Source organism: Podarcis raffonei, chromosome 2, assembly GCF_027172205.1.
Source record: "Podarcis raffonei isolate rPodRaf1 chromosome 2, rPodRaf1.pri, whole genome shotgun sequence".
NCBI classification, from domain to species: Eukaryota; Metazoa; Chordata; class Lepidosauria; order Squamata; family Lacertidae; genus Podarcis; species Podarcis raffonei.
The window spans coordinates 3228625-3253353 of NC_070603.1; the positions used below are offsets into that span (position 1 = coordinate 3228625).

Sequence of the window (24729 nt, forward strand, 5' to 3'; positions counted from 1 at the left end):
TATGGGAGAACCACGGGCTCCTCACCCTGACTTAGTACAGCAGGCTGCAGCATTACATCTGGGAGGTGCCCAGCCAAAAACAAAGTGAAAGAATGTGGTGTGAACACAAGGAACAGGAGCTTTGAAAGCAGAGTTCCCAGAATGGGTCAGAATATATGAAGGGGAGAGTGCTACTGAGCATATGAGGCATGTGCTCAAAGTATTGTTGAGCAGACAGTTGGACCCCACTTCCCAAAAAACTAGGACTAAAAAACACATCTCACTTTAGACATAAGGCTGTATTCTTCCTATTCTGCCGCCCCGAGGGAGGGAAGGCTGGTGTACTCTGCCCAGCCCTTGGGATTTCAGCAGATTCTCTTCATATGCTGCCAAGCATCAATCTGAGCCCACAGGAGACAGAAAAAATGCTTCTAAAACAAGTACACAAGGAGTCTCAGGACACCATGTGCTTAGTCAGGGCCCCTAGAGAGGAGAGCAAGCAAGAAGAGTGCTGCTGGGTTACTGGGCTGCTCACCCACTCTGCACTGGAGGGAGATGCAGAGCAGATTCAGGCCCAGACGGCTCTATTTTGGATTTCTAGAGAACTGATCACAAACTAAGAAGCCAGTCTGAAAATTAAGCAGGAAGGAGGGAAGACAGGTTCAAGATCCATCACTAAATCCATATAAGTCCATTATTTTGTCAGCACCCTTAAGCCCTGTACCTGCCTCCAACCCACACGCTCCCTTTTCCAGCACTCCCATATGCACAAGCTTTCCTTCAGCACACACTTCAGCATCCTAGTTATTCTGCTCTTCTACATCCTGCACAGCAATCAGTATATACTGACGGTATATGCTATCTCATGAGGAAATGAGGCCACTTTTGGAATAACAGAGAATTCAGAGGAGCAAAGCCACACACTCCAGGCTTTAGAGCAGCGGTTTTCAACCAGTGTGTCGTGGCACCCTGGGGTGCCTTGAATTATCATCAGGGTGACATGGGCAACACTGGCCTCTGTCCCTCCTTCCTTCCTTCCCTCCCTCCTCTGATGCCCTCTCAAGACTCTGCTTCCCAAAGGCTTGCGTGGCTGTTTGTTGCAGCAGCCCTGGCTACAAGCTCCACAGGCAAATGATGCCTATGGGCCTGCCCAGGGAGTGCTGGTTGCCAAGAATTGAGGCAGCTTTGGAGTATGCAAGCAAGCAGGCAAGGGAGCCCAGCCAGCCAGTCCGCCAGCTCTTGCTGTTGGGAATGGACAAACAAGTCCTAGGCCCCTGTGGGGCAGTGTGAGGAGACACCTCTCTTTGGGGCGGGGGGGGGGGCAGCAGCGGCTGCCCAGAGGACTCCCAAGGAGAAAGGAGAGAAGGCTGAAGGAACACTCCACAAGGGAGGGTGTTCAAAAAATGGCGAGAGGCTGCCAGCTCTGCAGGCAAGGGATGACATTCCTGGACTCCTGAGCCCCACAGGGGTGCTGCAGAAAAATGAACTTGGTCAAAGGAGCCATGGACTCAAAAAGACTGAAAACCTCTGCCCTAGAGCACGCTTTGCTGAATGGTTAGTGCAAACTGGCTTTAGGCCAAGTGCATCTTCTCCTAATACACAGAGACATGGCATTTCAGCTTGTACTGAATCTCCCCCACCAGTCAATGAAGCCGAGAGGTACCAGCAAGAGTTATGAACTCCACATGGTTACCTCTCCAACATGATTGCAGATCTTCATCACCAAGTGAAAAAAGGCACGTGTCTTTTTCATGTAAGTGAGCCTGCCAGATTAAGGCCAACAGTGCATCTAAACGCTTCTGGCATTCTATTACCAAAACTGGGACCCTCATAAAGCAGGACAGTAATCACACCCGTCCTCCTGCCAATTTGTCCTCAACAACCAATAATCAAAGGTACATGCAGAGAATAAAAAGTGGAGCCTGCAACAGAACTTTGCAACGCATCCTGATCCTAACAAGCTATTGAGGGTTCTGGCCAGCTTGGAACTTGTACTATTCAGGGAAGTGAGTGGGAGCAGGGAGATAAGACACCTTGATTGTCCTGTCCTGCGTGAGTCCTTCCCCTGCTGTGCTATGAAGACGTAGAGGGATCTGATTTAGAGCTGTCTGACAGCACTGAACTTGGGGTGGTTATGTGTGTTTGTCCGTGTTTGGGGGAGGGTGGGTCTGGAGAGGCGAAAGGAGTCATTTTTCCTTTCCTGACTCCTGACGTTCCCTGTACGGTGCAAGGAAATATACTTTTTTGAACCATCTCCCCCAACCGTAATCCCCTCTTCAATATACTTACAAAAAGCTATTAGGGACATAGGGAGGCCAATTCCCTGTTATTCCTTCCTTTCTCCTCTCCCACACCCTTAAACTGGAACCTCAACACCCCATGATTCCTCGAGACTCAGCATTCTTTACTAGGTTGTTTAAGCAGCTTTAAACATAGACAGTTAAACATTTACTGTATAGCTAGAGCAGGGTTTCCCAAATTTGGGTCTCCAGCTATTTTTGGACTACAGTTCCCATCATCCTTGCCACTGGTCCTGCTGGCTAGGGATGATGGGAGTTGTAGTCTAACAACAGCTGGAGACCCTGATCTAGAGTGTCCCCCAAGTATAAAGAAACAACCACCCTATTTTTGGTTGGCGTCACTTTGTTTAAGAACTGAGAGGTACTTGATAACCCAAATTTGCAGCTGGGATGAATGACAACTATTCATGGGGCTGGACAAGTCTACAGAGGATAGGATATCCCTCCCTCCCACCCAGATACACACTCCAGAGAGCAAGTAGCTGTTCTTGGGGTGGGTCTTTGAGGCTTTCCCCCAAAGCACAGGTGCCTTACCCAGGAGATCCATCACACCCCGCCCCTCCAAGAGATGCTCACTCACTGTGCCACACACTTTCACATCGTGCAGTCGGCCCCATTCATCCTCATAGCTGTCCACCATCATGATGCTGTCATCCTCTTCTTCATTGCCCAGCTCCGCATGAAGATGGAGTCTGACCTCTTCCCCAAGTGAGTGCATTCCCACAGCTGGGAAGAGCCCCTCTGGGGAAAGTGGCATTATAGTGGAGCCCACCTGTGGGAGGAAGCCAATCTCTCCATTATACATAACACTGCTTCTGTTTTCCAGAACACATCAGTGTAGCGAACTGGCCAAGAACCATTCTACAGATTGCACAGAATGAAGTGGCAGAGTGAGTTGGCAGAGTTCTTGGACTGTACCACTTCAGACTGTTGGGATGGGGGAGATTTTTTTTTTAAAAAACACCCCTTTGTATTCCGATAACTAGCAAGATGGAGCAAAAGGTACAGCATGGGTCTCCCCTTGATGTGCTAAGTTCTCTACACGCAAGGAGGGGATTAATTTACATGGGGAAGAGTTAAAAAATGAAATTCCACTCGCAAATCAAGGTTGGTACAGTCCAGGATTCCATCGCCTCATTCTCCAGATGACTCCAAGTTTGTAAGCCAGGAGTTCCCTGGGTCAAATCTCATTTCATTCATCAACTCAATAGGTGGCCTCGGGGAAGTTCCTCTTTCTCTGGGAGAGGAAAATACTATATTTTCTGTTTCATTTATATATCCACGTTTCTTCCTTGGGGTTCCATGGGGTTACCAGGAAGCCACCCATTCAGGAACTGACCAGACCCAGACCTGCTTAGTTTCAGCAAGGCTGCTACATTATGTGCCTTCAGGATGTGCCCTGGGGCAATGCCTCCTTTAACCCCCAACAAAGAAGCTACCAAACTTACCCTCTTTCCATTTTTGGTGAAGAATATCTGAGCTGTCTGGACTTCAAAAGACACTGGCTCAATCCCACAGCCGATTCGGTCCCCAGAGCTACATTTTGTCCCAAACTGACGGCCCTTGGCTCGGCCATTGTAAAGTCTGGATGGGTAAACACACAAGCAGATCTTGAAATAAGTTTTAATGGACAAGATGTGTCATTATCCAAGGAAAAATGGACAATATTATGATGCACAAGACTAATAGGGTAACAGTAAACAGGTCTATAATCTTAAAGAACACTCTTTGAGTTTGGGAAGCCCACAGTTTAAGGTTTCACGCTAAGGTCTATCAATTTCCTCACCAAACAGAAGAACCCAGAAATGTCACAAGTGATCCTTCTAAGTTCCCTTGAAAAGAGGGAATAGCCAGAATCCCAGTCCATTATCTTATGTGTATTCTAGAATTGGCTACTTACACATTGGTATCAGAAAGGCACCAACATCCTACAGCAGACCACTGCTAGAGTGGGAGAAGACTGATTCAGAAACCACTGGCCACTGTCTATGCTGGCTGATGGGAGGTGCCCAACAACACCTGGAGGGCCAGAGGACAGCAACTCCTAATCTAAAATAATAGGTGCTGAAGATGGGGGAGTGTCAGGCCCTGCAAAGCCTCCAGGATGCCTTCTTCAGGGTTTCTCCTCACACGCAACTACCTCTGGTCACTCTCCCTCCTCTCCCCTCTGTGCTGCAAAACACAGAATAGCAACCCCATGAGCTTTCAAGCACAAGAGTAAGATCTGCAAGCAAGCAAGAATGGCTGCTGCAGGAAGCAAGCCAGATTCTCTGAGAAGAGTCCCATGTGCATGCAAGCATGGACACACAGTCCTCAATACTGAGGAGCCACAACTCTTCAAAGCATATGATGTAAGGGGAGGAGAGTTATTTCCCATGGAACTTAAGCCCTGGCAGCTCTTTTTAAAAATTGTTTATTATTTCTGAAACATATACCCTCAGCCTTCAATGGCCAATCAGCATTCCTAAGGCAGCTTTCAAAACAGTAAAAACCAACAAACCACAAGTCATCTAGAAGAAAAAGAAAGCAAAGTACAGTATACAATTCCAAGCAATGGAACTCACAACAACTCAAAAAGAATTAGAAGCTTTATAAGTTAGCAATGTTAACAACCTGGGAAAGGAAAGGTCTTCGCCTAGCAACAAAATGAAAGCAAAGCAGACACCAGACCTGGAGGGAATTTCACAGGCAGGGCATCACTCTCCAGGGGCCACCAACTATCCTTCTTATGGTGGTAGGTGCAGCAGGAGAAGACCTTCAGATGCAACTGCACACTTAAGAAATGCACATTGTCACCAGGAGAAGCAGAGGGGGAAATAAAGAATGCACACCACCATGTGTGAACATTGCAAAATGTGGGTATTTTACCTACTGTAAATGCACTGGAAACCTGCTTCTAATTCCAGTTTCCCTCGCATAAGAGCATGTGTGCATGTGTGTGTCAGATATACATGCAATTGTTACACATAAGAGTTCACATTGAATTATTTCAGTGGCTGCAATGTTTAGCCAACTAAAGGATAAGATAACTTGCTTAAGCCATTTGATCTACAAGGTGGGCGACCACTGAATGAGATGATACATTTCAAAGTAACATTTTAAAATGAAAATCTAAGAGTTTGCTTCATCTTAGAACACGCTATTCCATCACATGCAGGAGAGAGCCAGCCATGGCACATGTGCATCACCTAAAAACAAGTAAAAGTATGGTTTTTATGAATGGCAAATTGAAGCAACCAAATTCTGCTGAATCAATTGACAGCCATAGTCAGTGTTTTTTTCTAAAAAAAAATGTTTGGGGCACTCTCATTTTCCTACTCATATTGAAAGACTGCCCCTCAATGAAGCCAAACTTAGATTCACAAAATGCGTCCCCCTAGAAACAAAGCACTGGCCATACTTATTTCTTACACCCATGGAGGAGGAAAAACATGTAGAATGGCTCTTAAGCTCCTGAAATGTAAGCAGTTAACTCACTTGCCATCATCGGCATGGTAGGCAACTGAATCTGGTAGCCATCCGGGTTGATGGTCCAGGCTATAATACTGAGGCACCAGCCCCACTGCAATGGTCCCTCGCACACCGCTGTCCACAATTGACACCTAGGAACAAGACAGAAGAAAGAATGCACCAAGACAGTAGTACTTTCCTCCAAGGAAGAGGGCCCGTTTCCTGCCTGGTATATAAAGGAAACATGAGTGGGTTGCTGAGTAGATTTTAAAACAAGCTGACTTTGTGCAGAATGTAACAATAAATAACATTGGGGACTGGAGGTGAGAAATGTTATTTGACATGACAAGATAGCAGAGTCACTGTAGCATATGAACTAAGAGGAACAAGTTCCCGGCACAAATCTCTCATACAAAAAAATTATGTAGGTGACTTTAAGGAAGGTACTAATCTCTTGACTTCAAATTTGCCATCTGCAACATGGACATACTACTGACATGCTATAGGGTTTGTTATGAAGATTACAGACATAAGACACAAGAGCATTTTAAACTCCTTAACACACTCTATAATGGCTAAGAGCAGGGGTCAGCAAGGTTTACCTCGCCTGGGCCAGTTCACTCCAGTGGAGATCCCTCCGTGGGCCAGATCGCACGTTTTCCCTCCCAAATTTCTGCATCTGTGCAGATGCGATTTCTGGCGCTGCAGAAGCACTACGCCAGTTTAGCGCAGCAGTGGGGCCTCACCGAGCGGGCGGCTTGTGGGCCGGTTAAATGACCCCTGGTGGCTGCTTGTGGCCCATGGGCCTTAGGTTGCCAACCCCTGGCTAAGAATGACTGGATTGTATCCAACTGTGTATAAGCAGAATGGACATCCTCTTGAGCAACATGACTTCATCTTCCTCCCAATTGTCAAGAGAGCTGAGCAAGTTACCTCAAAATAATTGTTGTCTTTGGTCAGTGGGCGAGGAGCAACGTAGCAGCCGACTTCACCAGAATTTCCATGGTAACTGCAGAAAAGATATGAGGTCAGCTTCTCCAAGCTCCAATCAAAGTACAAAATGCAAGCGCTTTAGAAGCAGCAGCAAATAAGAAAACTCAGGCCTAGATATCAGGCCACAACAAAAGAAGCAAGGGACTACCAACAGTAAAGTCCTAAACTTCAGCAATCACCTCCCTCCTGGAGCAAGATCTCCACAGCTGATACAGTATTTCTTCATGACACTGACTAGACCAGAAGCCACTTGGAGACAGAATAACTGAGCCAGAGGTAGCCAACATGGTGCCCTCCAGATGTTGCTGGACTATAGTTCCTATCATATCTAACCACGGGTACATGCTAGCTGAGGCTGATGGGAGGTAGTCTAACAACATCCAAAGGGATTTGGCTACAACTGACCTAGGCAAAGGTGTAGAATTCAATGCTTTATAGAGACTTCAACATTTGGTTTACAGGGCAGGCGAGTTTAAAAGACACAAAAGGAATTAAATGACCCAGACCTCAGTTCTCCAATTAAAAAAAAACTTATTTCTTTTCCTATAATTCAGGACTAGGGAACCTTGGTTTTATTTTACAACTTAGAAATATTTTCTTTTTAATATGTTGTCTGGAGAGCCACCAAAGAGGTAAAATTGTTTTATTGTTAGGTCTGACCCACTCAGCCAGCTGACCAACCTGTTCTAAATGACAGCAAAGTTGATGCACCAAGTGGGTCACTAAAGGAGGAGAGTGAAGAGTGACCTATGAACTTTTTTCTTTCCTTTTTTTATAAAAAGGAAAGTCAGCAGTGAGGTGGGGCTTAAATGCCATTAAATTCTGGAGTTTAAAACTTTTGGTGCTCTGATTGTTTCAACAACTAGGCCATCTGTCTTGGAGATCTAAGTTTATTCCACATATTTGCTATTTCCCATCAACATGCATTTAAAGGGATTAAATCCTCATCTGTAAGAAGTACAAAATGTTGAAGAGGCGGTTGGAGCATGGATGGCGGCTAATAGATTAAGGTTGAATCCTGACAAGACAGAAGTACTGTTTTGGGGGGGCGAGACTCCCTGGTCCTGAATGGGGTAACTGTGCCCCTGAAGGACCAAGTGCGCAGCCTGGGAGTCATTTTGGATTCACAGCTGTCCATGGAGGCGCAGGCCAATTCTGTGTCCAGGTTAGCTGTCTACCAGCTCCATCTGGTACGCAGGCTGAGATCCTACCTGTCCGCAGACTGTCTTGCCAGAGTGGTGCATGCTCTAGTTATCTCCTACTTGGACTACTGCAATGTGCTCTACGTGGGGCTACCTTTGAAGGTGACCCAGAAACTACAACTAATCCAGAATGCAGCAGCTAGACTGGTAACTGGGAGTGGCCGCCAAGACCATATAAAACCGGTCCTGAAAGACCTTCATTGGCTCCCAGTACATTTCCGTGTTGGTGCTGACCTTTAAAGCCCTAAATGGCCTCAGCCCAGTATACCTGAAGGTGCATCTCTGCCCCCATTGTTCAGCCCGGACACAGAGGTTTAGCACCGAGGGCCTTCTGGCAGTTCCCTCACTATGAGAATTGAGGTTACATGGAACTAGGCAGGGGGCCTTCTCGGTAGTGGCACCCGACCTATGGAACGTCCTCCCATCCGATGTCAAGGAAATAAACAACTACCTGACTTTTAGAAGACATCTGAAAGCAGCCCTGTTTAGGAAAGTTTTTAATGTTTGGTGTTTTAGCGTGTTTTTAATATTCTATTGGGAGCCGCCCAGAGTGGCTGAGGAAACCCAGCCAGATTGGCAGGGGATAAATATTAAATTTATCATCATATTCTTGTAAGAATATCTAATAAATGTGCTTCTTCAAAAGTCCAAAATAGATTCCTTGGCTTTCTCAGCACCAAAAATTACCTTAATGTGTCTCCATCAACAAGGATATGTTTGAACCTTTCTTGGTAGCGAACAGCTCGCACCTCTCGGATCTCCCGGATCCTTCTCCTCCAGTTCAGAAATCTGTAGTGCAGGTTTAAATCATCCATTATGGCTGTAAGGATCTACCTATGGGAGAAGATCATGTTCAAAAAGAAGTCTATGTTGAACTGAGCAAATGCCGCATTGCCAAGAACCCAGAAGTTCCGGGGAATATACTATAGGCATCAGTTCTACTTATTGTGTTTAGCAAGCAGCCATTACACACATCATCATCACAACAACAGAAATACTGTTACTAATAATGGTTTACATTTCTGCTCCCCAACCCCTAGTGGAACAAGTTTGGACAAAATAAAACAAGGTTCAAACCCTCAGCTGGTCATGAAGCTTCCAAGACAGATATGAACAATGTACTAAAAAACCAGGAGTGGGATACTTGGGATAACCAGTTTCCAACAGTTAGTGATGTTATCTCAACAGCATCCATTTCAACCAAGTTGCTCCAGCCACTGCAGCAAACTGATTACCATTCCTTACTCCTGCACCAAGCAGTGTTAACTCAGCATTACACAATCAAATGCCAAGTATACAATTGCACAACTCAGTTATTAAGTTGTCAAGTTGACAACTACTCAATTTCCCACAGAAAGAGGCACATGTGACAACTAACGCATGCGCCATTTTCGGCCCCACAACAGGGGCAGAACAATGTCTCAGAACCAACCCCTATGCAAATGTGGAGTTGCCTGTATGCAGTATGCCAAGTCAGTTAAAAAGCATGACATTTAAAACAATAAAATCCAAAGTACAGGTTATGGGGAAATGCTTGGCTAAACAGGTGTGCCTTCACACCTGTTCTGCTAGTGGTGCTTGCTTAGAACATGCTCCAACTTTCTTGGAGCAGCCACAACCCATCTACGGTCTACAGAAACCTCAAGATTCCAGTCAGAGTCATGTGGTGGCTAGAATGCAATCTAAGAGGAGCAGTATTGGAAACTGAGATATGAAAGCTAGGAACTAAATGGCACCTTAAACCTATATTATGGGTGCAACAACAAAATGTCTAAGCACGATTTTTTAATATCAAGAATACAAAGCTGAAAATGAATGAGCTGCAGCTAAAATATTATGTTCATTTTTCACATGGTCTAGTCCTTCCCCTGCCCACCCCCCTAATATTCTTGAGTGGGGAGGAAGGAAAAAGTCCTTCTTTCCCAGAGCTGAGAAAACTGTTCACGCTAATGATATTCCTGTCGCAAAATGCACCTAGAACAATGGGAGTTTCAAACACTGAAGAGGAGACCCGTTGGATTAAGCCAGAGCCCCATCTAATCAATGAGACGCCTACAGGAAGTCCACAAAGAGTGCGGCAGCACCTTTTCCACTTGCAATTTCCATCAATCTGTGCTATTAGGATATGTCAATTTAGGGGATGAAACTTAATGTCTACAAATTCCTTCAGCGAGGGGTCTTGAAAATATGTTTTTAGCTTCGAGGAATTCAAATTTTACTATTTTCTGTGTGGTTGGGCAACATTTAGCTTGATATGTTTGATGAAGAAGTACATTAACTGCTTTTGGAAAACCCCAAAATAATAATTTTACCTTCTGAAAATGTCATGCAATGCTAAATAATAACTATTAATATATAATGTAACTGCAAGTACTTGGCAATCATTTAAAAGGATTTCTACGTAATTCTACACACAAAACTAAATTACATTAATTTAACCAAAGTATCTTTGGAGCTGCCAAGTCCTATTACTACTTTTTAGCACCCCTCCTTTTCGGAATTTGAAAGATGAAACACCCAGCAGGCCCTGCTGAGGCATCCCGAGGCCCAGCCTCTCCACCCCTGGGCAGACCTCGAGGCCAGAGCAAAGGGAGAGCAGTCAGAAGCCCCGGAGCCTCCCCAGCAGCCAGGCCGCGTTTCCCACCTGGCGGGGCGGTTGTGGGGCGACGCCGCCGCCGCCTCAGAAGCCCTTCCTGGAGGGAGGAGCCAGGCGACCAGGGTTCAAACAGGCTCCTCCCCCCGAGGAAGGGGGGCAGTGGCAGCAGCAGCCGTGCTTCTGAGACACATGCAGAGCGCCTGCCCTTCGCCCCTCCCAGGCCAGGACGCCCGGCGCCCGGAAACTCACCCGGAGTTTCTCCTCAGGGAAGCGGCGAGCTGCCTCCCTCCCTCCCTCCCGGCCCGGGATGTCAGCGGGGGAAGGGCCCGCCCCCGCCCCCCCCGGCCGCCCTTACCCCGAGAGGCCCCGGGTCTCCCTCCATGGGCCCCGCCCCGCCCCGCGCTCGCCTCTCCCTCCGGCCGCGTCCTCCTATCCGCCTCGCGCCTCCTGCCGCCCCGCCAACATCCGGGTTCCGTGGCGCCGCCTTCCCTCTCGCCGCGTCGCAGAGCTCCGCCTCGCCTCGCCCCGGCTCCGCCAATGAGGAGCGGGGGCGTGGCTTCTGCGCCTTCCGGAGCTGGCGAGGGAAAGGAGGTCTGAATGGGGCCGCGTGACGTCGTTTCCCGCCAACGTGGGCGCCGTTTTTGAAGAAGGCTGAGCGAGCGCGACTGTGACGTAAGCAGGTTGTTCTTGCTGTCGTTGGCGCGGGAGACTCGTGCAGTTGGACGTGATCCCTGCGGGGCGGCTCTCGCAACCCCTTGGCCGTGCAGGAGTCTGGAGGTGGCGGGATCGCACCGCGCTCGACCCCGATGGGCGGCTGACACATCTAGCCATGCGCTGCTGACCGAGCTGTCCGGGCAGTGGAGGGATTTCCTTTTAAATGGCCGCTCAAACGCACCAAATCCCTAATCACGGTGTGGTGCATCTGTAGCAACAAATCGAGACGCCTTCCTCTGCCCCAGCTGCAATAAAACATGCCTCTCCTGTCTTGGTCTCTAGAGCCACAGCAGGGGCTGCAACAGTTTGACTTTATCTCTGATATTGCACTCTTCCATTGCTGAGACACAGACAGATGGCCGTCAGTTACAGTGGTACCTCGGGTTAAGTACTTAATTTGTTCCGGAGGTCTGTTCTTAACCTGAATCTGTTCTTAACCTGAAGCACCACTTTAGCTAATGGGGCCTCCTGCTGCCGCACCGCCGGAGCCCGATTTCTGTTCTTATCCTGAAGCAAAGTTCTTGACCTGAAGCACTATTTCTGGGTTAGCAGAGTCTGTAACCTGAAGCGTATGTAACCCGAGGTACCATTGTATATATATTGCTACAAATGTTGAGCACCACCCCCACGCTCTGCCAAGTGGTAGCAAGATTCACAGGGGTGTTGCAGGCCTCATCCAGGGGTTGTGCTGCTGTGGAGAATTGAAGACATGGTGGTGTGTCAAAACAAAAAAATTTTTTTCCTTCCAGTAGCACCTTAAAGACCAACTAAGTTAGTTCTTGGTATGAGCTTTCGTGTGCATGCACACTTCTTCAGATACACTTCAGATAGTGTATCTGAAGAAGTGTGCATGCACACGAAAGCTCATACCAAGAACTAACTTAGTTGGTCTTTAAGGTGCTACTGGAAGGAAAAAAATTTTTTGTTTTGACTATGGCAGACCAACACGGCTACCTTTCTGTAAATGGTGGTGTGTGTTATTCACATACTTACAGCTTCAGTCTGCATGGAGGGAGCCCAGATCTTACAGCATGGTCATTTCAAGAGTGGCTTGTTCCTCACAGTAGTGCAGCATTGGGAGTCAAAGGCATCTCTCAGCCAGACTGTCCATGATCAATCTCTGTCACTGCCCTCACCCTTCTTCCCAGCACTCCATGTTAAAGACACTCTTTTGGGACCTTTTGGTCTCGTGATGGTGTTGTTTAAGGGGTTAGTGGGTTGTTTAGCGGATAGTTCCTTCGGTGTAGTTTCCTTATCTATTATCTCTGCTAATGGAGAGAGGCTATTCGAGGTCGGAATATTAAAAGTATCCTTTGTTTTTCCATAAAAGAATTCGCTGATTTTGGTTTGCTTGGTGAGGGGCAAACATGCCATTTCCTCTAAGTCCTCAGATTCTCTGCAGCGTTTTCCAACCCCCCTCCTCGCATCAGCAGGGCTGTCTAATTGCTGAGTCATCTCTCCCTTTACCTCGCTCTTCTATCTTCCCTAGGTTTTTCAAAGAGTCGAGGGAGTATTTTCCTTGAAAGTATCCTATTCAAGGAGGAGTAGTGTGCCAAAGGTTATTGGCATAACACTAAATTATGCTCCGTCTGTGCCTCCAAACTTGTGGAGGGAACAGCCCATGAGTCTTCCTGTAAACTCTTCGCAGTGTGATAAGATAGTCAATTCAGCTTTAAACTTCCAAGAAGAGTCAAGAATACAAAGCGTGGGATAGAATGCGATGAGGAGCTTAAATTTATCTGAGCTCAGCGTTCATTAAAATAGTCTTTAAAAGGAGTAAGAGAGAATAAAAAGATAAAATCAACAGGCTCACATTAGTAGAGTGCTGGTCGCCATCATACCAGAAACGGAAGACCGATTGCTTTTCCACGGCCGGCATCAAGATCAATGCATGCGCGCCTCTGCCCCTGTATGTCTAATAAGGTAGAATCTGTCACACACATCCTTCTATTTTGCGAATTTTATAGTGAAGAGCGAGTTCAACTTATTTTGCCGCTTTTATCAAAATTCATACCCCTACAACATTATTTGGAATCCTCCCCCGAAATTCTACGAAAATACCTTCTGGAAGATTCCTCAAGCTTAATATCATATGAGGTGGCCAAATTTTGCACTTTAGTAATCAGGAAGCGTAAATCTCTTCTGTTGAACGGCACACTGCAAAGTTCCCTTGTGTAATCCTTTTTTTTTTCTGATGTTGTTGATTTCTTTTTGTTTGATCTTGTGGTGTTTAGTGTCACTGGCTTTTGCCGTAATAAAACTTGGTATTGGTATTGGTTAAAGACACTCTTTTCCCATCTCCTTGGCAACCTCTGTCTGCCCAGGCCCAACACCTTTGCCATGTTAATGCTTCTATCCCAGGTGAGGCCCTGGCTTGGAAAGGAAGCTTAGCCTGTATTTTTCTACTGGCCTCCAATCTTCCCTTCAATGCTTCAAATAGTCAAAATCCTACCATTTACCGGTACTCATTTCTAGGGTTTAGCAGGGGGGGGGGCACCTCAAAACTATACAGTGGTACCTCTGGTTAAGAACTTAATTCATTCTGGAGGTCCGTTTTTAACCTGAAACTGTTCTTAACCTGAGGTACCACTTTAGCTAATGGGGCCTCCCGCTGCTGCGCAATTTCTGTTCTCATCCTGAAGCAAAGTTCTTAACCCGAGGTACTATTTCTGGGTTAGCGGAGTCTGTAACCTGAAGTGTCTGTAACCTGAAGCGTCTGTAACCCAAGGTACCACTTTATAAGACACACACACACATGGCCAGCTCATCCATGAGGCAAAGTGAGGCACCCACCTCAGGTGGCAGGATCCACAGGGGCAACATATTCAGCCTCCAAGGAATGCATTGCCTGCTACTGGTGCCACAGTGGCAATGAGAGGTGCGGCAGGCAGTCCCCCCCACCCTCAGAAATGCTGCCAGTGATGGCTGGTGTCAGCTGTGGTAGTTCCTAAATTACCAAGCTGAATAGAGCCTAGCTGCCATATTGGGTGGCTGCAGTGGCCTCTTGGCAAATAGGAGGGGCTGCTGGTCTCCTCCCACCCTTGCTCCCAATGTAGATCATTATTCCTTCCCCCTTGTTCCTGATGCAGATCTTCACGCCCTCTTCCCTGCCAGGGAGGGGGCACCATTTTGTAGTTTGCCTCAGGTGCCAAAATGTATTGGGCCGGTCCTGTGTGTTTATACACACATAACGATATCTATAATCTATATCTATATAGTTCTAAAATTAAACATTGATAGAATTAAAATCCTCCCTCTCACTTTCTCTCTCCATTTATTAGTTTTCATTCTACCAATGTTTAATTGCTTTTATTGAGAGGCTTTTCCCTGTTTCTAGCTGTTGTTTTTATCTGTAAGTCGCCTTGATTCCCTGTTTGGGGGAAAGGGGGGGCAATCATCCTGACCCTCATGCTCCAGATATGATCTGGCATATCTACATGAAAGATTTGAACTGGTTTAATACTGATTCCTGTTCCCTAGGAGGACCCTAGGATGGGAACTGTAGTTCTGTGCAGGCACAGGATTTCCAGAGAACTATCACAGAACTTTCACAAAAGTGCAATGCTCAGTCTGGGTTCTCAGGGGGAAAGGCGGGGGGGGTAGAGAGGAAGGTCCTTTATAACCAGTTGGATCACCGGCTCATCTGCAGGATTTTAAGCAGAAGTTCCTACCTGCCAAATAAATACCAGAGATTGACCCTACGAGTTTTTGTATGCAAAGCATATGCTCTGTCACTGCCGATTCGCAAAAATAAAATTGATGCAAAACTGATACTTGTGGGGTGGACATGCTGTAAAGTGAGGAGAAAATTCCAAAGGAAATCTCGGTAGGCCCTGTTCTGAATACTATAAATACTGAATACTATAAAAAAAGTACAATTAAGCCTGTTTTCAAGACGGTAGGTAAAAAGCCAAACATCTGTTTGTTTAGAGGTGTAGTCAGGACAGAGTACCGGTCCATCATTTTCAGCTTCCCAAAAGCCTTCTACTTGCATCCTTCCACAGTAAAGCACATTCAGCCATTAAACATTGATGAGGGTGGAGAGAAAAGTAGATTATGAAACTTGGCAGCAGCTGCCAGGAAGTTGCTTTTGGTTTCTTGGAGGCTGGGGAATTGAACAGCACTGAACAGGAGCAGTCTATCTGAACTTCAGCAGTAGTACACTTGAAGCTCTACAGCCGTTTTTAACTCACCAAACCTCAGAGTCAAGGATAGCAGAATTGGGAGCTTATCCTGGGTACAGGAAGGAAACGTCACAGTGCAGCAGAGCTCAGAAAGTGCAAGCAGCATAAGGGGACGCCAGTTCCAAAGTTTAGAAGCTAGATGTGCACCATCTAGCAGCATAAACCTGGGGAAAATTATTTCACTGAGGCAGCAGCCTTTATCCCTAGAGTGCAATAGCTGTCAATAATTAAATAAAGGGTCCAATCAATAACTGCTGTTCGTTAACAGCACCTCTTCCAACTGCCCACTGGGAGGCTTGAAACAGATGAAAAGAAGGCCCTATAAGATGATGGGAGCTGTAGTTTAACAGCATCTGGAGGGAAACAGGCTCCCCGCCCTTGAACATCCTTGAGGATACAAAAACAGACATCCTATTAAAGTGTGATAGATCACCAACCCCAACAACAGTGTTGCCACCAATCAGCAGGTGAAGAATACTGAAGTTGGAAGACCAAGGGAAAGTATGAGTGCATGCGGAATAAATTGTGAGTGCAATACACGGTGGAAGCCATCGTCAACATACTGTGGAAGTGAAGGTGGGCACCTTAACTTAATATTTCCATGCTTTCTAGTGCATAAGTGAATTATAACTTAAGAGGGAGGGAGGGAGGGAGAAATGCTCATATACTGCAGAAATGAAGCCAGACTCATTGCAAGCAGGTAATTTGCTCTATTTTCAGCTCTTTTATGACCCTGGGTCATTTTGCTATACTTCTCTGTTCCTTGGCTTTCCGCCAGACATGCAGAAGGAATATTTTTCCCATGGTTGCTTCTGCACTGTAGCCCTATCTTTACCGCTGATGTAGCATTGCTATTCTGTAATTTGCTCGAAGTGCAATTAAAATGGAGGTTTCAAAGGGTGCCTAATATAGTGCTGCATTGTCCAGCAATGCTCTTCCACATAACCAAGATCCTTCTTTAATGTTTACTTTATGTATAAGTCCCCTTTCCAATGTTTAAGATTTCCTGTTTGTAGGGCCTGCCTATCTTGTTACTCCATGTTGACTTCATTGGGAGACTTAAGTAAAGAAAACTGTCTTAATAAGACACTTCAAATGCCCTATTATGAGATTCTGTTCTAGGTGCAGGAGGAGTAGAGACTTCATCACTGGTTTCCTTCTATTATTTATTTTCATTTTAAATGGAGAAATAGTGCTTTTTCACTTCTAAAAAATGAAAATAGTGAATGAAAACTAGCTATTAAAGCCCTCACCCTCATGGTAACAGAAAATGACACACTAGCTATTAAAAGAGAACAGTCAGGGCAATTCATAACTAATCTCTTGCGTATCCATATCAAGAATAAATAAAATCGGCTGCACTTGAAAACAGGAAGTGTTTAACTAAAGAGACAAGATTCCTTTGCCCAGAGCTTTTTTCAGCCAGAACTTGCTTCAGTTCCAGTACCTCTCCAGTGGGTGCCACCACCATTATAAGAGAACTAGGCAGGCGTTCATGGTGAGTTCTGGCACCTCTTTTTCTAGAATAGCACTGCCTTTGCCTCAATAAAGGCTTGCTTGTCCACGCTTGGTCAGCCACCACCCTGGTGTAACTTCATTTTATTACGAAACAGTGCCTAAAAACCTACTAACCAATGTCTTTGAGGTGGTTAGCAGGTGTGAGCAGCTTCCTAAAATGGTGCACCAGGAGACCAATTTCTGATCTCAATGATCTGGCAAGTTTAGGTTTCGACCAGAGATAGCCCATGTAGTGCTGATGGATTCCAACACCCCTGCCATGCCTGAATATTTGCCATGCTGGTTGAGGCATGTAGGACTTGGGAGTCCAACATCTGGATGGCACCATGCGGGCTACTTGTGGGCTACACATTTCAAACATACCCTCATTGAGAATGATGATAATTTTTTACTCAAGCTTACTAGCTTTCAAAAAAACCACGCAACCCTCTGGCAAGCAGTCTGAAGTGCTGGTTCTTGAATATACACACACAAAGAGAGAGAGGAAATTGCCCAGGAGCTAAAAGAACAGGACAAGGCTGTGTCTTTTTTTGGGAGCATGCCTCCTTCTGTAAGAAAGTCTTAACTGTTGGCCACAAACCGTCAGCAGCCCTAAACAGGCCAAGTCCCAGAAGTGTGAAGGATCACTACAAAGCAGCCATCCCCAACCTGTTGTCCTCCAGCTGTTGCTGGACTAGCACTCCCATCATCCCTGACCACTGGGCATGCTGGCTGAGGCTGGTGGAAGTTGTTGAACAAACATCTGGAAAGCACTGGGTTGGGAGATGCTGCTACAGAATTCTTGATGAGCTTCCAACAGAGCCTTGGCACCACCCACCTCATGTACTTTCCCCAGCACTTTTTCTCCTGGGCCCAACAAGAAGGCTGCCACTCCACCAGGGGAGGGCAGAGGCTGCCATTCCAAGGGTCATTCCTGAAAATTACATCTTGTCTGCCTGCTCCCTTTCTGTGGGTCAGGGAGCATTCCATTACACTCCTGGGAGCTGCATCTCCTTCGCAGTACATGGGCGATCAAGTGCCAAAAGTCAAGAGCAGAGATTCCTCTGGAATTTTGCCTATGGGAGTGCAAAAAGGCTGCTGCAAAGGTCTGTTCCAAGGCTATAAAAGGGCATGTGCACTCAAAGGGTTGTGATGATCTTTTCTGAATGTGCAAGAGCAACATGCAGAGTGAAAGGAGTTTGAAAGATAGCTTTAGCTTCAAAGGGTGCCATCCATTTGAGATATACCTTGCAGAGCCTCTAGAAGGTGGCTGAATTCAGTAAAGGGCAGGCACCTGGACCTTTGGGCAGAAGAGAACATTTGGGTACCTGCAGCTTTTCCTGCTTCTGCCAAGAGGTTGCAACATGTCAAACTGTATCTGTCAATATTCCCTCCGCTGCACAAAGACTAGAGCAGGGATCAGCAAACTAAGGCCCAGGGGTCGGATGCTGCCCTCCAGGCTCGTAAATCCAGCCCACGGATCCTGCCATCTGCTCGGTCAGTCCCCGCACACTGCAGTCACCTCGTCACGTGGGGACTGACTTCCACAGCTTTGGATTGGCTGCAGGAAGTTCCTGCAGCCAATCCAAAGCCTTGCCACCCGCGGCTGAGGTAAACCTCTCCATGGATGGAGAGGCCGGCGGGCGGGCGGGCAGCGGGTCTGGGCCACACCATGGACATCGTGACGGGTGCATTGTGGCACTTCACCTGGAGCTTGGTGCGCCTGCTGGCCCCGCGCCTAGCAGAGCTACTCGGATGACAGGATGCACCGCATGGAGCACGCTACCTGGGAGCTCCACAGGGATGAGTCAGTGGGGCAGCTGCTGCTCTTCAACGACTCCAGTGAGCGGGTGCTGCTGAGATGCACTCCTGAGAGCGTGCAGAGTGTGTTCCTCCTCCAGGTCCGGAGGCAGCTGCGGAACCAGGTTGAGGGTATTTATATTTTTCAAAATATAGTTCGGCCCCCCACAAGGTCTGAGGGACAGTGGACCAGCCCCCTGATTAAAACGTTTGCTGACACCTGGACTAGAGGTACTAGCACAAGGCTGCCAACTTTTTTTTTTTTGATAATATTTTTATTAATTTTCATCAAGAAAAATACATATCGCACCACATTACAACTTTAACAAATTTTTCGTTTTTGAACTTCCTTCAGCCTCTCTGACAATCATCCAAATTAACCTTTATAATTACACATTTCCTAAATTTGCTATTGCCTTTTGACATACCCTTCCACACCTGTTTTTCTTTCTTACAATATTTCTTAAGTTTTTACAGAGCTTCTTTAAATGCCACTAACGTTATTTCATTATCACTTATACATTCCCAATACTCCACTAGCTTCCTCCAGTCCTCGATGAACTTTTGATCTCGTAGATATCTGATCTTCCCTGTCATTTTATCAAGTTCTGCATAGTCCATCAGCTTCATTCTCCACTCCTCCAATGTTGGTACATGTTCCTGTTTCCATTTCTGGGCCAGTAGTATTCTCGCCGCTGTTACTGCAAAGGCTGCCAACTTTCAAAGTGGCTCCTGTAGCTGTCCCTTTAACTTGGGTAGGCAGTGTTGTGTGATTCTAACTCCCACCATCCCTGATTGTTGGCCATTTTGGTTGGGGCTGATGGAAATTGGGAATTCAATAACATTTGGGGGGCACCTTGTTGGTTATGCCTGCAGCTTGACCTGGAGCCATTCGCAAGTGATTTGTGTTTCATGCCATGAAAAGCTTAATAATAATAATAATAATAATAATAATAATAATAATAATAATAATTTATTATTTATACCCCGCCCATCTGGCTGGGCCTCCCCAGCCACTCTGGGCGGCTTCCATAGAAACCAAAAATACAGTAAAATATCACACGTTAAAACTTCCCTGAACAGGGCTGCCTTAAGATGTCTTCTGAATGTCAGGTAGTTGTTTATCGCTTTGACATCTGCTGGAAGGGCGTTCCACAGGGCGGGCGCCACTACCGAGAAGGCCCTCTGCCTGGTTCCCTGTAGCTTTGCTTCTCGCAATGAGGGAACCGCCAGAAGGCCCTCGGCGCTGGACCTCAGCGTCCGGGCAGAATGATGGGGGTGGAGACGCTCCTTCAGGTATACTGGACCGAGGCCGTTTAGGGCTTTAAAGGTCAGCACCAACACTTTGAATTGTGCTCGGAAACGTACTGGGAGCCAATGTAGGTCTTTCAAGACCGGTGTTATATGGTCTCGGCGGCCGCCCCCAGTCACCAGTCTAGCTGCCGCATTCTGGATTAGTTGTAGTTTCCGAGTCACCTTCAAAGGTAGCCCCACGTAGAGCGCATTGCAGTAGTCCAAGCGGGAGATAACCAGAGCATGCACCACTCTGGCGAGACAGTCCGCAGGCAGATAGGGTCTCAGCCTACGTACCAGATGGAGTTGGTAAACAGCTGCCCTGGACACAGATTTGACCTGTGCCTCCATGAACAGCTGTGAGTCCAAAATGACTCCCAGGCTGCGCACCTGGTCCTTCAGGGGCACAGTTACCCCATTCAGGACTAGGGAATCCTCCACACCTGCCCGCCTCCTGTCCCCCAAAAACAGTACTTCTGTCTTGTCAGGATTCAACCTCAATCTGTTAGCCGCCATCCATCCTCCAACCGCCCCCAGACACTCACACAGGACCTTCACCGCCCTCACTGGTTCTGATTTAAAAGAGAGGTAGAGCTGGGTATCATCCGCATACTGATGAACACCCAGCCCAAACCTCCTGATGATCTCTCCCAGCGGCTGCATGTAAATGTTGAAAAGCATGGGGGAGAGGACAGAACCCTGAGGCACCCCACAAGTGAGAGCCCAGGGGTCTGAACACTCATCCCCCACCACCACTTTCTGAACACGGCCCAGGAGGAAGGAGCGGAACAACTGTATGACTGTGCCCCCAGCTCCCAGCCCCTCAAGACGGTCCAGAAGGATGTTATGGTCGATGGTATCAAACGCCGCTGAGAGATCCAGCAGAACTAGGAAACAGCTCTCACCTTTGTCCCTAGCCCGCCGGAGATCATCAACCAGTGCGACCAAGGCAGTTTCAGTCCCATGATGAGGCCTGAATCCCGACTGGAAGGGATCCAAATGGTCCGCTTCTTCCAGGCGTGCCTGGAGTTGTTCGGCAACCGCTCGCTCAATCACCTTGCCCAAGAATGGAAGATTTGAGACTGGGCGATAGTTGGCCATCGTGGCCGCATCTAAAGATGGTTTTTTAAGAAGCGGTTTAATAACCGCCTCTTTCAGCGGGTCTGGGAAGGCTCCCTCACGGAGGGAAGCATTCACCACCCCACGAAGCCCATCGCCCAGTCCTTCCCGGCTAGCTTTTATAAGCCAGGATGGGCAAGGATCCAGGAGACAGGTGGTTGGTTTCACCCGTCCAAGCAGCCTGTCCACATCCTCGGAGGTAACAGATTGGAATTGATCCCACTCAACTTGACTAGACAGAACTCTAGCACTCTCCCGCCCCGGCCCTGCTCCCACGGTGGAGTCTACTTCTTCCCGAATCTGAGCGATTTTATCTGCAAAAAACCTAATTAACCTAATTAACCTAATTATTGAGAGCAAACCTCTCAAAAGGCACAGGAACCGGCTGGGTGGATATCTAGCCAATTGGCAACCCTATTTTAGAGCCATAGAATCATAGAGTTGGAAGAGACCACAAGGGCCATCGAGTCCAACCCCCTGCCAAGCAGGAAACACCATCAGAGCACTCCTGACATATGGTTGTCAAGCCTCTGCTTAAAGACCTCCAAAGAAGGAGACTCCACCACACTCCTTGGCAGCAAATTCCACTGTCAAACAGCTCTTACTGTCAGGAAGTTCTTCCTAATGTTTAGGTGGAATCTTCTTTCTTGTAGTTTGGATCCATTGCTCCGTGTCCGCTTGTCTGGAGCAGCAGAAAACAACCTTTCTCCCTCCTCTATGTGACATCCTTTTATATATTTGAACATGGCTATCATATCACCCCTTAACCTCCTCTTCTCCAGCTCCCTTAGCCGTTCCTCATAAGGCATCGTTTCCAGGCCTTTGACCATTTTGGTTGCCCTCCTCTGGACACGTTCCAGTTTGTCAGTGTCCTTCTTGAACTGTGGTGCCCATAACTGGACACAGTACTCCAGGTGAGGTCTGACCAGAGCAGAATACAGTGGCACTATTACTTCCCTTGATCTAGATTGCCATGTCTTCTATTGCATTCTATCTCCCTGAATCCAGCTGTGTGCTGCTCCCAAGGATTGCTACCATTTTGCTAGTCCCAGTTTCTTTAACAGCAGCCAGATGTTCAGGCAAACATTAGCAGGTGATAATAGTTAATCTCCATACTGCAAAAAGTTATGCAAACTGGTGCCTGAAGGTGCACAAGCAGCCAAAGCTGCATTTTCCTTATCAGTTGGAAACTTTAATCAGTGGTGAAGACTGCAAGATTCCCCTGGAGGCAGCACTCCACTGAATACCAAATGCCAGGTACAAAGGACAGGAGGAGGGTTGTTTCTTTCATGTCCTGTTTGTGGGCTTTCCCCCAGAAGCATCTGGCTGGCCACTGGGAAGGAGGATGCGGACCTAGATGGCCCTTAGTGGGCAGACCACCAGGCTCTCCTTTGGCTATTTTACCAGAACCCCAAGATCCATCAACCAAAGCCAGGAGCAAAGTATTGACTCAGGCAGACAAACATGTTCTGAGAATTCAGGAACAGGGTGCAGCTGAACACAAGCTCACCCCAGGAATTTGTGATGGGTACCAAAAGAAACCAAGGTCACAAATCCTTTCACACAAAATTCCACTCCTGGTTTCCCCCCAAACATTCTTTTTTTCAGCAACCTAATTGATTGTGAGTCAGAAATTCTTGCAGATCTTATACACATTCTGCAGAAGGATATTCTCTTCTGCTCTAACAACTTAGCTTCATTCACGCCCCACACAGAACAGGTAAGGGTTCCTCATCCCCTGTACATTGTAAGCGCTTGCCAAGCAGGAACACTAAGTCTTAAGAGCAACTTTTCAAAAACAACCCAAGTGATGGATGTCATGTTTTTGGAAAGAACCAGCCAAGAAGGGAAATAGCTGGGCAATTGAATTACACAACAGAGATGGACTGGAAACTTTAAGTATTCCAAGCATTCTGCCTGGATCCAAACAGAATAAAATTTTAAGGGTGGGAGGAAGAGCCAATCTCTCTCAATCTCTCCCCCCACAAAAAGGGGACACACAAAAGGGCCCTGAGCAGGGAAGTTTGGGCTCATTGCCGGCTTTTGTTTGGAAACAGTTTCAACATCATCCCCAAATAATTACATTAAGTCAAACAGGAGGAGTTTGGGAGGCAGACTCCTCTACCTCTCACCCTAACCTACGTCGCAGGGTTGTTGTGAGGGGAAAAGCAAGGTAACCCCGTGTATTCTGCCTTGACCTTCTTAGACAAATGAGTGGGTGCAGTGGCGTAGCGTGGGGGTGCAGGGGGGGCCGGCCGCAACATCTGGGGGTTAGGGTTAGGGGGCGCAAATCCACGGGTTAGGGGGCGCAAATTACTTGCCTTGCCCCGGGTGCTGACAACCCACGCTACGTCACTGAGTGGGTGTCAGTTAAAGTTCAGCCCATGCCTAAATAGTTAACCCAGAAGTCCCAAGTTAAAAAGGGACAACTTTCACTAGTGTGTCTTAACTGGTCTTATGCACATTCCTGGAAGACCCAATGAACATAGTGGGACATGTCTGGAGGTAAATGACATCACATTACATTTACTTGGGAGTAAGCTCAACTGAACTCTGGTAAAGACTCACCTTGAGCAGACACACAAGCACTGCAATCCTAACCCTCTGATTTGGGAGTCAGACCCACAGACATGGTTAGGATTGCAGCCAAAGCTCCTGCCAGGTATTTCCATACCCAGAAGATTCAGCCTGATGTTAAAGGCACAGGAGCAGATTTGTTGTTAAAGGCACAGGAGAGAAGTGGTTTGCACAACTGCAGAGAAAGGAGCTGAATTGGAGCATTGCAGGAAAAGAGGAAAGAGCATGAAATAAAAGGGGGAGAAGTAAATTCGTTCAAGCCTTATGCTTCGATTTTGTGGTTGCAATACCCTGTTACCTAATTATCATCCTTCAGCACTCAGATGTTACAAGTGTCAGCAATTTATTCCCACTAACTGACGGTTGGTTATAACCACAAACAAGCACTCAGGGTGAAGCGCCTGTCTCTCTTCCCCAACCCCATGCATTTAACAGCTTGGTGACAGGCAGAAATCCAATAGGTAAAGTGTTCCTGATCACAGTTTGCAAGCTGCACCTCCTTTAACACACCAGTCATTCAGCACAGTTGAAGGCTCAGAAGTACCTCGACTTCACTGCCACATGACTTGAAAGTTGCAACTTCACAAAACTTTCATGGAGGAAAACAGAGCCTCTTGTTAACTTTTGATCATTTTGCATGTTTTAAGGTACAGGGGCTCATGGGGGGGGGAGAGAACTTGGCAGTCCTATCATCAGATAAAAGTATTTCCCGATGGCTGATTATTGTGTTCTCTAACATGAGAAAACAAAACTCCCACTTCAGGCAAGAATTTCCTCATTCTGTTTTTCCCACAAACAAAATGGGAATATTGCACTGCAATGCCATCCTCCTCCTTTATCTGGAAAGAAAGTCCCATTCAATTTTGTGGCATTTACTTCTGAGTAGATAGCACTGTCGGTGTTCTAATCCAGGTGCTCAGGTGGGTGAGACAAACACCAATAGCATAATTGCTGAATTTGCATCTTAGCTTTTATTTCAAAACAGGCTAGATTTGGGCTTCAGGGTTTCTTCCACTGCAGCAAGT

The 24729-nt window shown here is 46.9% G+C and overlaps 1 protein-coding gene across 7 annotated transcripts in view; it reads right to left on the reverse strand.

Moving 5' to 3' along the window:
- SPRYD3 (SPRY domain containing 3) overlaps positions 1–11029 on the reverse strand; it is a 44640-nt gene extending 33611 nt beyond the window's left edge. For 2 of the 7 annotated variants that reach the window (XM_053370273.1, XM_053370251.1), the window contains exons 1-6: positions 10876–10917; positions 8612–8754; positions 6663–6738; positions 5757–5881; positions 3728–3863; positions 2860–3051 (exon numbers count right to left, since the gene is read on the reverse strand). In XM_053370273.1, coding sequence (XP_053226248.1) covers positions 2860–3051; positions 3728–3863; positions 5757–5881; positions 6663–6738; positions 8612–8754; positions 10876–10902 — 699 coding nt within the window. In that variant the 5' untranslated portion in view covers positions 10903–10917. The other 5 variants (XM_053370254.1, XM_053370253.1, XM_053370252.1 and 2 more) reach the window with 5 other exon arrangements.
- Between the last annotated feature and the right edge of the window lie 13700 nt (positions 11030–24729).